The 15,292-nt window shown below is 46.7% G+C and overlaps 1 protein-coding gene across 2 annotated transcripts in view; it reads left to right on the top strand.

Annotated features, from left to right (window-relative positions):
• Positions 1–267: 267 nt before the first annotated feature.
• The window catches only part of fgf11a (fibroblast growth factor 11a), a 51,487-nt gene continuing 36,462 nt past the window's right edge, over positions 268–15,292 (top strand). Inside the window, exons 1-3 of one of the 2 annotated variants that reach the window (XM_049029557.1) lie at positions 268–540; positions 679–848; positions 1,017–1,867. In XM_049029557.1, coding sequence (XP_048885514.1) covers positions 1,675–1,867 — 193 coding nt within the window. In that variant the 5' untranslated portion in view covers positions 268–540; positions 679–848; positions 1,017–1,674. Of the gene's footprint in view, positions 541–678; positions 1,868–15,292 lie in introns of both variants that reach the window. The other variant, XM_049029556.1, reaches the window with a different exon arrangement.

The raw sequence follows: 15,292 nt of genomic DNA, 5'->3' as shown, positions 1-15,292 counted from the left end.
GCATTTAATCTTTTTTTTTTAATGGAGGTGGGGGTGTTTGAGGGAGAGGGAGGGGGAGACGATAGACTAGAGGGAATAAAGAGAGGGAAACGGAAAAGAAGGGATGAATGAGAAAAGGGAGTGAGGATGTGGAGAGAGAGGAACGGTGAGTGATAGTGAAAGAAGGAGGGGTTCTGAGTGACAGAGAAGGAGGGAGACGGGGGAGGGTTTACAGAGAGAGAGAGAGAGGGAGGGAGAGAGGGAGAGAGAGAGGGAGGGAGAGAGGGAGAGAGGGAGCATGTAAAGCATGTTTCTGGTGCTCTGTGACACACTGAGCGGCACGGAGGGGAGTCACACACACTCACACACACACGCACATGTGTGTGCACGGACAGCGGAGTGGAGAGCGTCCCGGCTCTGAAGACACACGCGCTGCGCGCGCACACACACACTCACACACACACACACTCACACTCTCGCGGGCTCCGTCGCTTGCTGCTGCTGCTGAAGGGGACATGGAGAGCAGTATGTGAGGACCCAGGAACTGCACGCGTAGCGCAGGTGAGAGGACCCACCACCGTCCCCTCCGGCTTGCGGCACCCACTCATCCTCCACTCCACTCCTCTCTAGTCCCTCCATCCGTATCCCTGTCCTCTGCCTGCACTCCTTTCACCAGTCGCTCTTTCTCCCCCTCTGAAGGACGGCCGGATGCCTCTGGGAACTCACCGGAGAGAGTTATCAGCCTGCCGCCTCTGCCCCCTGCATCTGTGCGCAGGCAGCGCCGCTCTCGCCACCCCCCCTGCGAGCCGCTCATGAATGTCACCTCTGTCTCTGCCGGCCGCTGGAATTTACAAACGCCCTGTGTAGGGGTAAGTGAGGGCCGGGCTCCGGGGTGGGGGGTGTGCCTGGCGGGGTGGACCACGCACCTCTGCCTTCGCTTCCCCTTTGCGGCACCCCCTCTCTGTCATCCTCTCGCTTCGAAGCGCAACCCTGGGCTTAATTTTCTTTCCATTTCTTTTTTTCTCTACTTCGCTCAGTTTTTTGGGGGCGAGGGAGGGTTGGAGGAAAAGAGGAGCGGGGGGGCACAGAAAGTTTGGAAGAGAAAGGAAATCGGACCTTTTTTTACGCCCCCCCCTCCCCTTTAATGAAAGTGTCTTGGTAACTCTGGCAACTCTGGGATAAAGTGCCAACCTATCGCCTCCGCTCTCACCTGATTGGCTGGGGATGGGGTCCCTGATTGGCTGGACTTTTTGCATGGAGCCTGTTCTCTAAATCCCTCTAACGACGGTACATCCCAACTTTACCAAGGAAGCTGGAGAGACCTTGAGGCAGCTGGACTTAACAGTTGGAAACATTGTCTCCACTTCTGTCCTGACTGTTGACATACCTTTTTGGGATTTTTTTTTGGTTCAATCATGTGACTTCCTCATGGGTTTCCTGTTCCCCCCACTCCTTTGTATGGTTTTGCTGCTGGGGGGTGGTGCTTAAGGGGAGTGGTTATGCCTTAGGCCACACCCTCTGATCACCAAACAACAAAAGAGTCCTGCCACCTTCCGACCCCAACCTGGGACACTAGAGCCCACCGCCCCACACCGCACGGTGGGGGGATAACGGCCGACTAACGCGACCCACCAGGTCCTCTCGCGGCCCCTCTCTGCTCGCCCAGGACGGGCGGGGGTGTCTGAGGGGGTCGCCATGGCTGCCCTTGCCAGTTCCCTGATCCGCCAGCGGAGAGAGGTGAAAGACCCGCAGGCCAACCGGCAGGTGTCCAACAAGCGCAAGCCATGCCCCAAGAGCAACAAGTCTCTCTGCCAGAAGCAGATTCTGGTGCTCATCTCCAAAGTGCGGCTGTGCAGCAACCGCGGCCGACGGCTTGAGAAGAGACCTGGTGAGTGCCTGCCCCTCCTCCGCCGCACCTGTGGGCTCCGCCCTTCGATTACCACATGTTTCAGGTGGACGTAACCATCTGGGTATGAGAAATTTGATGGTGAAAACAGATCCATTGTTTTCAGTCTGACCGTAGCCTTGATCCTCAGTTGCCCCTGTGCATATGAGGTTTGGGTGTGCATGTATGTATGCGTGTGTGTGTGTGTGTGTGTGTGTGTGTGTGTGTGTATATGTGGTGGTGGGGGGATCGGGGTCTTGCAGTAGATCTGGCTTTAGCATTCCTTCCAGCGCAGAAATACCCACAGCTGGTGGGCAGATTTATCTGGAGTAGCAAAGATTTAAAGGGTTAGGGTGGGATTTCTGAAGTCCAGAGTGAATGTTTGGGTGCAGCTGGGCCTGCCAAAGGGAGGGTGCCACCAGCCGGTGCCCTGCCATGGTGCTGACGACTGGACTGTCGCCCGTCACCTCCCTGCTACTCCAGCATGATTTGGGTCTATGATATACGCTGGGAAACATTGTTACAATTCTGCCATGATGCCGTGTGGCACCTCCATACAACTGGCATTGCTGGGTAGCCATGGATCGGCTTAACACCTGCTTTTTTGGCGTTGGTGAATGATGATAGCTATTTTCCAATGGCTGGTGGCCTCACCTATTGTTCACTCGAGTCCTGAGCCTCGCCGGTTGCCACTGTGGCCATTGAGGTCATAGGATTACATGTCGGTGGTGCCTCAGCGTGAAGTATCTCTCCCATTTCCATTTTTCACCAACTCCTGACATGAGTCCTCCAGGTACTGCGCGTTTCCCCATAATTTGACCGAACTTGACAGCGATACCACATCCGATTTCTACCTGGTTACGCATCGGCTAGTTTTCAATCAGCCTTACCTTTCCAGCCTAATTGATTAGCTGTCTGTACCAGCTATGCTGGAAGCTGGAAGCTTACCCTGGAATCCAGTTTGCTACAGAAGGCTGAAATAACCTTTGGGTGATCTGGAGATCCGAGTCCACCATCACGAGCACTGAGGCCATGGAGAGAAATGACCAGGGAGGCTGTTTGAATAGGTACCTGAGGACAGCTGGTGGACACTGAGTTTGTGGGGCTAATCGTCTTCTAACGGGACCCCTGTTGGATGCTTGTGTGGCAGACATTTGTGTACGAGGGCTCAAAATACATTATGTGCTGACGTACAATAGTCATCATTGGTTATTTCCTCAAAAATGCTCTAGTGTGAAATAATAGCCTTGTAATAATAATTAATAATATTAAGTAAACATTGAGATTGGTTATAAAAAATGTAGATTTTCACCATGTTGGTTTTAAATTTTGTTTAATAAGAAGTCGTGTGTGATGAATATGTGCTATGTAATTAGAGTGTGCAGTTATTAAAATATTATTCCTTCCCTGAACATTGATGAGCCCCTGGAAACCATCACGGTGGTCATGATGCAGGATCTTCTCGTGCTGAGCGGTGGGAGAAGGCAGGCCAGCGCAGTGCTCTGCTGTGGCCGGGGATGTTAACGACGTCCCTGTGCCAAGTTCATCATGGTAATTACAGTGGAAACTGCCAACCTGCACAGAGCAGCGCTGCCATTATTCCAGGGAAATACGAGTGGGTGGAGAGGGGGCTCAGGCACACACACGCACACACACACACACACGCGCGCACACACACACGCGCACGCCGCTGTCTCCCTGCGACTTCCCATTAACATTCATTTTAATGTGGCAGATAGCTCCGGCTCCCCACCCACACCCCTGTAGGTGCGTGATGCGATGTGTGGCAGGTGTCACTCATGACAGTTTTGCCAGGATACAATGAGATCTGAACAGTGATGAAATAAAAGCCACATATTCTGCTGTATTTCAGATGATTTCCAGGGATTTACAACCACTGGCATTTGGGTGTCAGGCGGCGTAACTTTGGCTGCACACTTTGAATTTGCAGTGGGTGAAACACTGTAACTGTGTGTGATTAAGGGTCTGAGCATCTGCGAGTGTCAGTGTGAATGTGACAGTGTTTGTGAATGGCTGTGTGTGTGTGGGTTAGGTTTATATTACATTGTGGGGACCACTTTTCAGGTCCCCGCAAAGCTCTGTGACTGCAATGAAAAAACTAAAAACGCCAAAAGTCTTTTACTTTGTTTGCTTACTTATGGTTAAAATTAGGGCTGGGTAGGGGCTGAGATCGTCACGTTGGGATTAGGGTTTTACCCATAGAAATGAATGGAGAGCACCCCCTCTCTACAAATATATAATTGTAAACCTGTGTGTGTGTGTGTGTGTGTGTGTGTCTGTGCTGCCAGCACATCTAGGCTAAGTAAACAGAGCCACCCCACCCCCTAGTGGTGAGTGTTTGCCTGCGGACGGTGAATCACACCATTGAGGGACTGCAAATGCCTTGGTGACCGCCCCCCCCCAACACCCCACCCCGCTCCACGGGCATCATCCAACCAACGCCATCGGTTTCTCTCCACTCCGTCACTCCAACGACCCTCTAAACTGACACTAATGACGTTCAATCTCAACAGGCGCTTCAGCCGTTGGCAAGGTCGTCCCACCCATTAGGAAAGACCCGGGGGGGGGGGGGGGGGGGGGGGGGTGGCTGCTGCTGCACAGGCGTCCTCATCGCCTCACATGTAACCCCATATGTCACAGGGGAGCCCTTCACCTGTGTGACGTGACGCGACGAGGTATGATATACAAACCTTACAAGGGAGGATGAATTACTTTCGGCTGTGGGAGTTTGTGGAGAATTAATGTTATGTATGGTTCTTATTTAGAGCTAGGGAACCAAATTAGCAAAAAGTGTGTATAGGGAGAAAGACCCACCCCTCTTGCCTCAGTTACTGTGTGGAAACCAGGTCAGAGGCTGTGATGGGGTCCATTGTGGGCTTTTTGTCCCCACCTCCCATCGCCCCTGTAGAGGGTTCTGACTGGCAGTCAAGGCCAGGTTCATCTCCCAGTGAGGGGACTCTGTTTGGCATTTTGGTCTGCAAACACGAGCGAAATGCTAATATGTTTACATTTAGCAGGAGCTCTAAGCCTGGATTACCTTTATTCATTTCATCTCACCAGAGTTTTGCTAGTTTGTGCTGCTGAATATTTGCCCTGAGCAACTGGATTCAGTTGTGCTGATGAGCAGAGCTCCGGGGCCCCCTCCCGACTTGCCGTCACGGGCCCTGTAGCCACCCCCGCCCTGCAGCGCAAGGTCAAGCAGGCCTGAGGATGCTGGGTAGTCCCAGGCTGAATGTTTTTACAGAAGCACTCGCAAGAAACAATGAAGGGTCAACGGAATAGCTCACGGTGTCCAGCTTCCTCTGCAGTGGCTGAGGAACAGAGAGGTCTCTGGGCATCAGCTCCCAGGACCGGAATCGTTGTCTTACCTTTGACTCTCTTCAGCAAACATCCAGCCATATAAAGGCACAAACAAGGACTGTGTGAGCCAAGTGGGTGGAGTGATGCTGCCCCTCAGCCATGCTCTAAATGGACACAATGCTCCGAGAGACTTATTTTTGACTGAGCGTGTTCAGTATGTCCCTGTGGCTTTCAGCCACCTGGCGGGACGTGTCCTGGGAGGAACAGGGTGCCTGGGGTGTTTGTCCTCATTTGGATCTGAATGATCTGGCTCGTTTGATGTGGTGAGGGCAGCCAACTTGACAGACGAGGGGCAGAAAGGCGGCCCTCTGGCAAAAAAAATAAATAAAAAACACCCTCAACAAGGCCAGGAGAATCTGGTCTGGTCTCTGCCGTGACTGGGTGTGTTTGGCTCACCCAAGTGCCCCATGATCCACACTGCAGAAAAAGACCAGCAGGGGGCGATATGTGGGCCACAGGCCACAATTAGGGCAGTAGCACTGGCTGGTGCTTTACCACCACCCATGACGGATGTCTGTGAAGCCCCTCAATTAGTTGACAAGTTTATGTCCCCCCCCCATTCCGAACCAAGTATAGCACCGGCACCCACAGACACTGTATATGATTTTTCTCCAATATTGGTCTTCTTCACAGCCCACACAGTATAACCTCCTTTCCATAGGGACGGCAAGACTTCTCAGCTAGACACCATGCCTGGTGCACGAGGTCACTGTGGTGCACGAGGTCACTGTGGCATCCGTCCGAGATGCATTGTTTGAGTTTGCTTTGAAAAGTCGCTCTTTCATCATTTTCACAGGGCAGATCAGTTTCTATCACTCTTCTGTGCTCCCTGTTCCCACGGTGGTCGCACTTGCATGGGAGATGAACAACTCCCCGGCCCCCCAGGCAACTCCCGCCTACCTTCCCCCAGGTTTCCCACAGAGACCCTAACCCTCTCTGAATGGAAGGTGCTGGAAAACAGTTTCACTGGTAATATTAGTGACTGTGGAGCCATTTCCTTTGCCCGCTGCTTGCCAACCATGGGAGGGCACATTTAATCCTCGCTGAGCAACTATAAGTTAATTAATTGGCTTTTTTGGCACAGTTTTCGCTGTCGGGCCACCCGATATGCTCGTCCTTTGGCGGGTCATGCGAGTGGCACAGCACGTGATCATGCGTGTGACAGGACCTGGCTGGGTCTTGGCATTCGGTCGCCTCCTTAACCGCGCTGCAGGAGAGCGGACGGCCGCCTTGTGGGGTCCTGGCATGTGGAGCGCATTCCACCCACCCACCCTTGCCCGAAACTGCTGTTCTGTTTATAAATCCGGCATTAAACCCTAATCTGTCGCAGGCGTCCCACACATGCGATGCGTTCTCACCTGCTGGGGCGTTAATCCTGTGCCTGTGTTTGGGGTGGGCGGTAGCAGCAAGAGCCAGGAAGAGCTCTATGATGCTGTGGCTTGCAGTTGTTAGCGGCGGTGGCAATGGAGGCCACGTCCCTTAAGCAGGTGAACACCTCGGGTAGGCTGCTTATGACCATATCCTCTGATCTGTGTCTGGGATGATCTCTCCTTATTGTTCAGGGGTATTCACTGCCCCCTCTCTCCACCCCCCCCCCCCTCCTCACTTTGGGGATGGACAGGTCTGTGACACGTCTATCACTATAAATGTGCACTTCACGCACACGCATATGCAGCCACACACTTCTAGACAGTGAACCTGGCACAACCCAGCAATAATGAGATACCATGTAATGTGCTGGTTGAGGTTTTCATGGTTCCTATTAAGCAGTTGTTTGATTTTAATTTCAGCCGCACAGCTAAAACTGAGCGCGAGCGGAGGGGGATGAATCACTTTTCCTTTCATTTTCCTTTCAAAGCCCACAGGAGGGAACTTGTCTAGGCCAGTATCCTTCACTGCAGCAAAGGGGGCTCAGTGAAACATCTCCAGTGCTCGTCGCTTGTATTTCTTTAGAGGACATGACTGTGGACAGCTTAAGAAACAGTGTTCACAGAGCTCATCTCTGCAACAGAGGTCAAATTTGATTAGTAATTCCTTTAAAGGATAGGAACACAGATAACTATGAACAGTAATACATAGTAATGCTCTGCAGACCATATAATGACAGTCAGTATGTACAGACTGATGCAGGAACAGTGTTTTTTCAGAGGCTAGTAAGGTAAGGAGAGTATAAAGTGAACACTAAAGTGAGACTGTAAATATTCATGCACAGATAACGATTTCAGTGCCTTGCAAAACTATTGACCATCTAATTTTCCCCGAGTTAGAAATCCTACATTAAAATGTAGTTCTCTGTGATATTTTTTATTTCGAAGTGCTGAAAGTCAGCATTGAACGATAACGTTTGAGTTTTCTGTAAAGCCGCCTTTTGGAGCAAAATATGCTTTTGGGGTGAGAATGTTCCAGCTCTGCACACCATTCAGGAGTGACTTTGGCTTGTTATTCCAGGTTGAATTATTCCCTGCTTTTCTGGTGAGTCAAATGACGCGTGCAAACAGCAATTTCTTTATTGCCACAGATTTGAAATTGGATCGTGGTCTGGCCTTTGACTAAAGAGTGTTCACCTTTGTGTTCATCAGCCATTGAGGAAGTTTTCCCAAGCTTCAGTTTTTTAGCAGGCCAGCAGGTTGTCTTTTGGTGTTTCCTTGTATTTCACACCATCCATTCTTCCTTCAGATTAAAGATTCCCAGTATTGCCGTTGGAAACCAGCTATAGCTATCAGGTGTGGTGTTTTGACAGATGTGGGCAGTGTTAGATTTGTGCCACATATATTACTTTTAATTTCAACTAAAAAGCATCTTCTTGGCCTTAACTGACTACAAAATCCAAGTGGGTCACCACTGAGCTTTTGGCAAACCTTAGGTGTGCTTTGAAATGGCTTTTTCAGGTAAGCAGAGGCAGATAGTTCCGATTCAGGAAGCAAAAATCCACACCAAGATTTTATTTCAACCCGGAAGTTGAATATAAAGTCACAGAGTACTTAGCTGCTTGGAGGAAACAAAATCTTGGTCTGGATTTTTACTTTCTGGACCTGAACTATCGACCTCTGCAGTTAAAGATTCTCACGTGCCATCCTCCTGCTGTGGTCAGTGTTTGCAGTCCTCTTGGAACCATTAGTCCATCCTCAGCTACTGATCTGCAGCTTCGCCAGTCTCTGGGTCTCTGTAGCATCTTCTTGGTCTCTCGCTCACGGCAGGCAGTTTTGAGGGACGCACTTTTCTCTACAATGTCTGTGTCGCATCTAGCAGCTTCTAATGAAACCAATAGTTCCCACTAGGACATCTTGGTTGTTGTTTTATGCCCTTTCCATAATTTATGCATTTGTTTTAATTAAACTCTTCTGTAATGCGTTCTCAGGCTCCATTTTCACAGTTGTTCTTTAGATTCACTGCCTGAATAATGATACCTAAGCTGTAAGATTTTTAATGCAGGAAATGTGGCTGTTATTTAAATTATTTGCAGATGGAGGCCAGTTGAAAGACAGTGGTAAATTGTGTCCTTGTTAGGGTAATTCTTATTCGCCTGTGTACGCTTAGATCTCTCTAAACAACGGACCGAATGCTCATGAAAACTGCATAAGTCTCAATCAGATATTTTTAGTTTAGTACTTAGAAATCGAATATTACAAAGAACAGAAATTTGATGTAGGATTTGCAATTCTGTGAATTAAGTGAACTGATCATGCAGAGAAGGGGTGGCCACTCTATCCGCGAAGGGCTAGTGTGTGTGCAGGGTTTTGGGATTACCTTTATATCAGCTGTTCAAGGACTCTTCAGCCAATCAGTCCTCTAATTAATAATCTAATTAGGGAGTTGCAATGAAAACCCGCATAGCCAATTGTCCTTTCTGGGTAAGATTGGCCACCCAAGATTTTTGTAGCTTGGTGATCCATCCAACCATCTTTCAGCCAGTCATTCTGGTCTGGCATATGGGGCTAGGGGCTGGAACACAAGACAGGGGTACATCCAGGACAGGATGCCAACCTGGTTATGTACAGAATTATTTGAAAATTATGTAGCCACTGGTGGTATAGAGACTCATAGTGTACAGGCTGATGATGCAGACCGGTGATGTAAAGATATATGAGTACTTATGCACAGCCTGTATGTGAGAATTGTTGAGGCAGAGACTTGGTTTATATGGAATGATGATGTATGGACTCTGTATAGAGATTGACAATGCAGACTGGTAATGTACAGACTCGTTACATGAGGACTGATGATGTAGAGACTCGCTATGTGAGAACTGGTGGCATAGAGTCTTGTAATATGAGGACTGATGATCTAGAGCAGGGGTGCCCAAACTTTTTTAACTCAAGATCTACTTTTCAAGTGTCCAGTGTTCCGAGATCTACCAGTTCAAATAGGGAGTCATAGCTATTACTCTTTCACTCTATTATTACTCTAGCTATTGCCTTTCTACATAGTTAACATGCACACAGCAGATCCAGGTAATTCTCCAAATTGGAAAAAGTGTAAATAAATGTATTTCTCTGCCTTACTGGGACCGCTGGCGCTGGGGAGCTATCGTTGAGCCTTACTTTTGGTGTTCGGCTTGGTAAAAGTTCACTGCTGTGCTGTGCTGCTTACTGACGCAGTTTTCGGCTGCATATGGCTGTTTTAGCAGGGAACTCGGTCTTCTAGCTTTTGTGCATCATTTTGAAACGCCGCTCCAAACTGCCCTTCTTCGGTAAAGCCACGCTCACATTACATATAAGACATGTGGACTTCGAATTTGTGTAAACAAAAAAATAATCCTCTTCCTACTCTGAATGAAAATGATACGTATTTGATCTTTTGGCTTCTGACATGTTTGCGTGCTAAATGTTTACAGCACACGAGTATCTGCACGGATGCTTGCGACGCAGTTTGTGATCGACTGAGAATTACTCCGCGATCGACTGTTTGGGTACCCCTGAGAGTCCTTGGGTGAGGACCAATGATTCAGAGGCTCGTTACGTGAGGATTGATCACATACTGCGCCTTCTGGTGTTATGTACCTGCCGTTTGGAAATATGAAGCATGAATTGATACCTTTAGGTTCTTGTCTGGTAGGCAACAAATGGAGAAAATTTAGATTTGAAATGTCCCTTGATTGGTGTAGCACTTTGTAAGTCAGTATATTATGTGAGAAGGCCAATAGCTACGGACAAGGCCAATAGCTTGTCCCGTGGCATGTAGGGTGGACAGGACTGTAGCATCAACAGGAGTCAACTTGTCCAAGTGAGTCAGATACATTTTGAGATGGAGAACGTGGAACGTTTGAGGTGGAACACGTGTGTATTTGTGCAGAATCTTCTGAGCTTGGTTAAAAAATGCTTAGGTATGTTAACTGATATTATATAAAGGAAACTTCCTCCCATAGTCATCCAGAAAAACACTTGATGGATAATAAAACCAGGAATTAATCCTCACCCTAAGAATCCCAGCTAACCTGCAAATGTCACATGTCATTTTGTAAATGCAGTTGTCTTGGCAGGTTAAGAGGTTGAGTGTGTGTGTGTGTGTGTGTGTGTGTGCATGGATTAGGTTTATATTACTTTGTGGGGACCAAATGTCCCCCACAATGTAATTAAAACCTGTTTTTTTGACGTTGTGGGACCATTTATCAGGTCCCCACAAATCTGTGAATGCAATCAAAAGAGTAAAAATTCCAAAAGTCTTGTATTTTGTTTGGTTACTTGTAGGGGTTAAGGTTAGGGCTGGGTGGGGGTTAAGGTCGTCATGTTGAAAGTAGGATTTTTCCCATAGAAATGAATGGACAGTCCACACAAAGATATGAGTACAAATGCATGTGTCTGAGTGCGTGTGTGTGTGTTTGGGTGTCTGTATGCGTGTGTGTGTGTGTGTGTCTGTGTGTGTGTGTGTGGGTGCTTTGCAATGGCCTGGGATCCTGCCCTGTGCGTCCTGTAATAAAGCTAATCAGGGTATATGGTTAGGTGATAGATAAAGTTGTTAGATGTGACAGATGTTGTTATTACTATTATTATTATTATCATTATTAATATTATTATTGAATGATTGTGATTAGAATTTTCCCCATAGAAATGAATGGAGAGTCCCCACAAAGATATTATTACAAACCTGTGTATGTGTATGTGTGTGTGTGTGTGTGTGTGTTTGTGTGTAATACAAAAACCCCACAGGATGCATATTGTGCTATAAAATGTGGTGAGCTCTAGAAATCATATTTAAATATTTATTTTGAAGAGACTGCATAGAGCAGCTGCCCGATTCTGGTCTTGGAGGGCAAGTGTGGAACACAGTGTGCAGATTTCCCTGCTCAAACACACCTACTGAACCTGGCAATTAAGCCGAATATGGTTTCAGCAGGGATATCTTGCAGACTGGACCTCCAAGGTCAGAATTGGGCAGCCCCGTTATAGAGCAATTCCTGGACAACAGATATGCACGTGAACTGGAGACCAAAGGCAGCAGAGGTATGTCCAGTGGGGCAGTCAGTTGAAAGTACAACAAACGCTGATCTAGGATCTGTGTAGGATGACCTCATCCAGGAACACCAGCACTGGTGGGTGCTTGGACATCTCATTTACTCCCAGGGGAAAATACAGAGTACAGAGATGAAAAGGTTGCGGCATCCCAGCCTTCGGGAGTTCAGGAGAAATGAACATCCTAATTGCCCCGTGTGCGCAGCAGCTGAAATGGAATTTGTAGATACTTTGATTAAACTCGACAAGGACAGATTGAGCTTGACCTCCATACGGAGGTAAATGAGATAGAAAGAGAGCGAGGAGAGAAAGCAAGATGGAAAGATAGAGAGAGTGGAGAGTATCTAATTCTTTTAATTGCTTATTGTTGTATGATATTCTGTGCTGCTCTGTTGGTATTTACATAATGTGTTAATGCGTTGAGCATGTTGAGATGAATTGACCTGGAACAGAGAGGACCTGAGAGAGATCAGGGAGGAGCTGACTTGCATACTGGGAATCACCAAAAGCTCTCACTGTGGGGCAGCTTCTGCAGTCTCTACTCTTGTGCTTCTGCTGCTGCTTCACTGGAATCCTTAATATTAAGGAGCTTGCAGCTTGAACATAAGAGTTATCAAGAGGTGTGTTGTTTTACAAAAATATATTTAATGAACTCTTAGAACTGAAGGATCAAGAATGTATGTGTACAGCAGCACTTGTCAAAATATTTGTGACTATTTTTGTGAACTTTGTTTTGCTTCTCATGATAACAGCTAGGGCATAGATGTAGAAAAAGATATACAATTGGTCAACTTGTGAGTTTCCAGTCTTACTGGTGTGACCCCCTGTTGTCATACAGGGGTAGCCACCTTTTGTGGCAAGTCAGTACTTTTGGGTAGCAGAAGATGTGAACTTCCCTGTTTGGTAGAAATTTGGTTACCTTTGCCAGAAACTAATATCTAATGGCAAACTCATCCAAAAAATGTATGTGACGGATAAACAAATCAGAAATTAAGCCTTTCCATAGGTTAGATATCACACTAAAATCCCAGGAAACCTGGAAGTGTCATTTGTGATGTTTCTATAAGTGCAGCTGTGTAGCCTACAGTATTAATTACAGGTGATTAAGAGATTGAGTGCTAATTAATTAACTGAAGGTTGAAATCCAAGTAACACTAGTACAGTACAACTTCTGCAAAAAAAACTCTACAGCATAAATATACTAGGCTATAAACTCTAAGGTTATCAATTGAAACGAGAATCCCTAGCAAGTAAATGGCTAGTGTACTCTAGAAATTGTGGGTATAGAGTATTTTTGCATATACATTATTTAACTGAAACCAGCATGTGGATCCCGAAGAGATTTAAGGATGGGGACCGTCAGGATGCGAAGGCATTATGTACCGTATTTCTCAGTCTCCGTGTGTTTTTTGGTGCATGCTGTCAGTCCTCCTTGTAAAGCACAATTCGCACTGTGTTTATCTGTCTGCGCTGTTGCTGGGCTGTTTGTATCTATCCAACAATGTGTATGTGTAGTATTTGTAAGTGACTAAGTGAGTATGAGCTGCTTAGCAGGAAAGCAAAACAACCCAGTAATCCCTCCACCGGCGTTAGTTAATTGACTAACACTTAGAATTACACAGCTTTCCCTTGTAGAGTAACTAGACTCATAAGAAATATCACACACAGGATCAACGCCCCTCTTTAACATTAATATTTAATTTTACTTTATGCACTTATTATACCAAGTGACACTGAAACTATTGCATGGCCGGTAAAAATATTGAAGGGTGTGTGAAATGATAAATATTCTAATTATTGAATTTTGGGACTCAGAAGAAGCTATGGGCCTAAATGGTCTGACACTAAAAGCCCCATTAAGTTATTAGCACTACAACTTTCAGCTTTTCATTTTTTACACTCTCATAAAGATATGCGGTCTGGCTTATGTCTGCATTTTAAAGAAACCTCATCCCATCACACCTCGTCTTTGTGTCTCCAGCTCTGTCTGGTACTTTTATTGATGTCTAAGAGAAATGGATGCTTGAATAAAAAGGTATTCATTTGAACCCAGGTGCAATCTGCAGAGTTGGGCTGGGACCAGAGTCCAGATTTCATCGTGCAAGACTGGGAACACACAGTGGAGGTGTGGGATGCCGATTGTCCCTGCCGCACAGTGACTGGGGAAACTGGGGAAAATTTAAGTACGTCGATTGTGACAGCCATCGATAATTAAACATTGAAATAATAACAAACACACACAAACAAACCCGCAATTACAAGCCCCACCTGCCAGTTTCCCTGCACTGGACAAAATAATTAATCCAGTGAACATTTCTAAGCGAAAGAAAGTGAGTCGTCAGCGGTATAACTTTCCTGCATGCTTGAGATACGGATATTTATCAACTTAATCTGTCTTCCGTAAAGTTGCTAATTAACCATGCCCCATGGCGTGTGTTGTCATTTTTTATTTTTTAAGACTTATTTACATTAAGTTGCTTGTTAGAGAAGCCTTGGCCTCTTGGTTGATGGTCTAGTAACTTTCATATTTAGGTACATGGTGAATAATTAATTAGCCCATAGCCCCAGACAATGCTTTGTGTTGCATAGGTGCTGATAAGTTATAATAGTAATGATCATAATAATTGGGGGAAATATGCCAAACAATAAAACATGAAATATTTTTCTTTGAAATGAATAATTAATTATTGAACTTCTACCAGCTGAAAGGGCTATCTAAATCTAAATCTAAATCTAAATCTAAAGTTCTGTAATAGCTGATGCATTTTTCTATTTTTTTTTCTTTCTGGTTATATATCTGGGGACGGCATGATGGTGCAGTGGTTAGCACTATTGCCTCACACCTCTGGCACCCGGGTTCAAGTCTCCACCTGGGTTACATGTGTGTGGAGTTTGCATGTTCTCCCCATTTCGTCGTGGGGTTTCCTCTGGGTACTCCGGTTTCCCCCCACAGTCCAAAAACATTCTGAGGCTGATTGGAGTTGCTAAATTGCCCATAGGTGTGCATGTGTGAGTGACTGGTATGTGAGTGTGCCCTGCGATGGGCTGGCCCCCCATCCTGGGTTGTTCCCTGCCTTGTGCCCATTGCTTCCGGGATAGGCTCCGGACCCCCCGCGACCCAGTAGGATAAGCGGTTTGGAAAATGGATGGATGGGTTATATATCTGTATGTCTCTCTTTTTATTTGTTTGTTTATGTATTTGTTGGACTTGGGTTAAAAATCAGCCCTGGACTTTTGGGTCACCCATGGCCACGTATCTGTTGGCCTGATATGTCAGCCTGTCTGTCTGTCTGTCAGCCTGTCTGTCTGTCTGTCAGCCTGTCTGTCTGTCTGTCTGTCAGCCTGTCTGTCTGTCTGTCTGTCTGTCTGTCAGCCTGTCTGTCTGTCTGTATCATCCTCTGGGTCAGAGCCAGAAATTCTGGGTACTGCCACCCACCTTACATTATACAGCCTAATTTAATAATTTTACTTATTCAGGTCTGCCTGTAAAGTTAAACTATTATATATTATATATATATATAAGGGGCGGCATGGTGGTGCAGTGGTTAGCACTGTTGCCTCACACCTCTGGGACCCGGGTTCGAGTCTCCGCCTGGGT

Source organism: Brienomyrus brachyistius, chromosome 10 (assembly GCF_023856365.1).
Source record: "Brienomyrus brachyistius isolate T26 chromosome 10, BBRACH_0.4, whole genome shotgun sequence".
In the NCBI taxonomy this organism is placed as follows: Eukaryota; Metazoa; Chordata; class Actinopteri; order Osteoglossiformes; family Mormyridae; genus Brienomyrus; species Brienomyrus brachyistius.
Note: the sequence above shows the minus strand (reverse complement) of the source record. Positions and strands in the feature narration are given on the sequence as shown.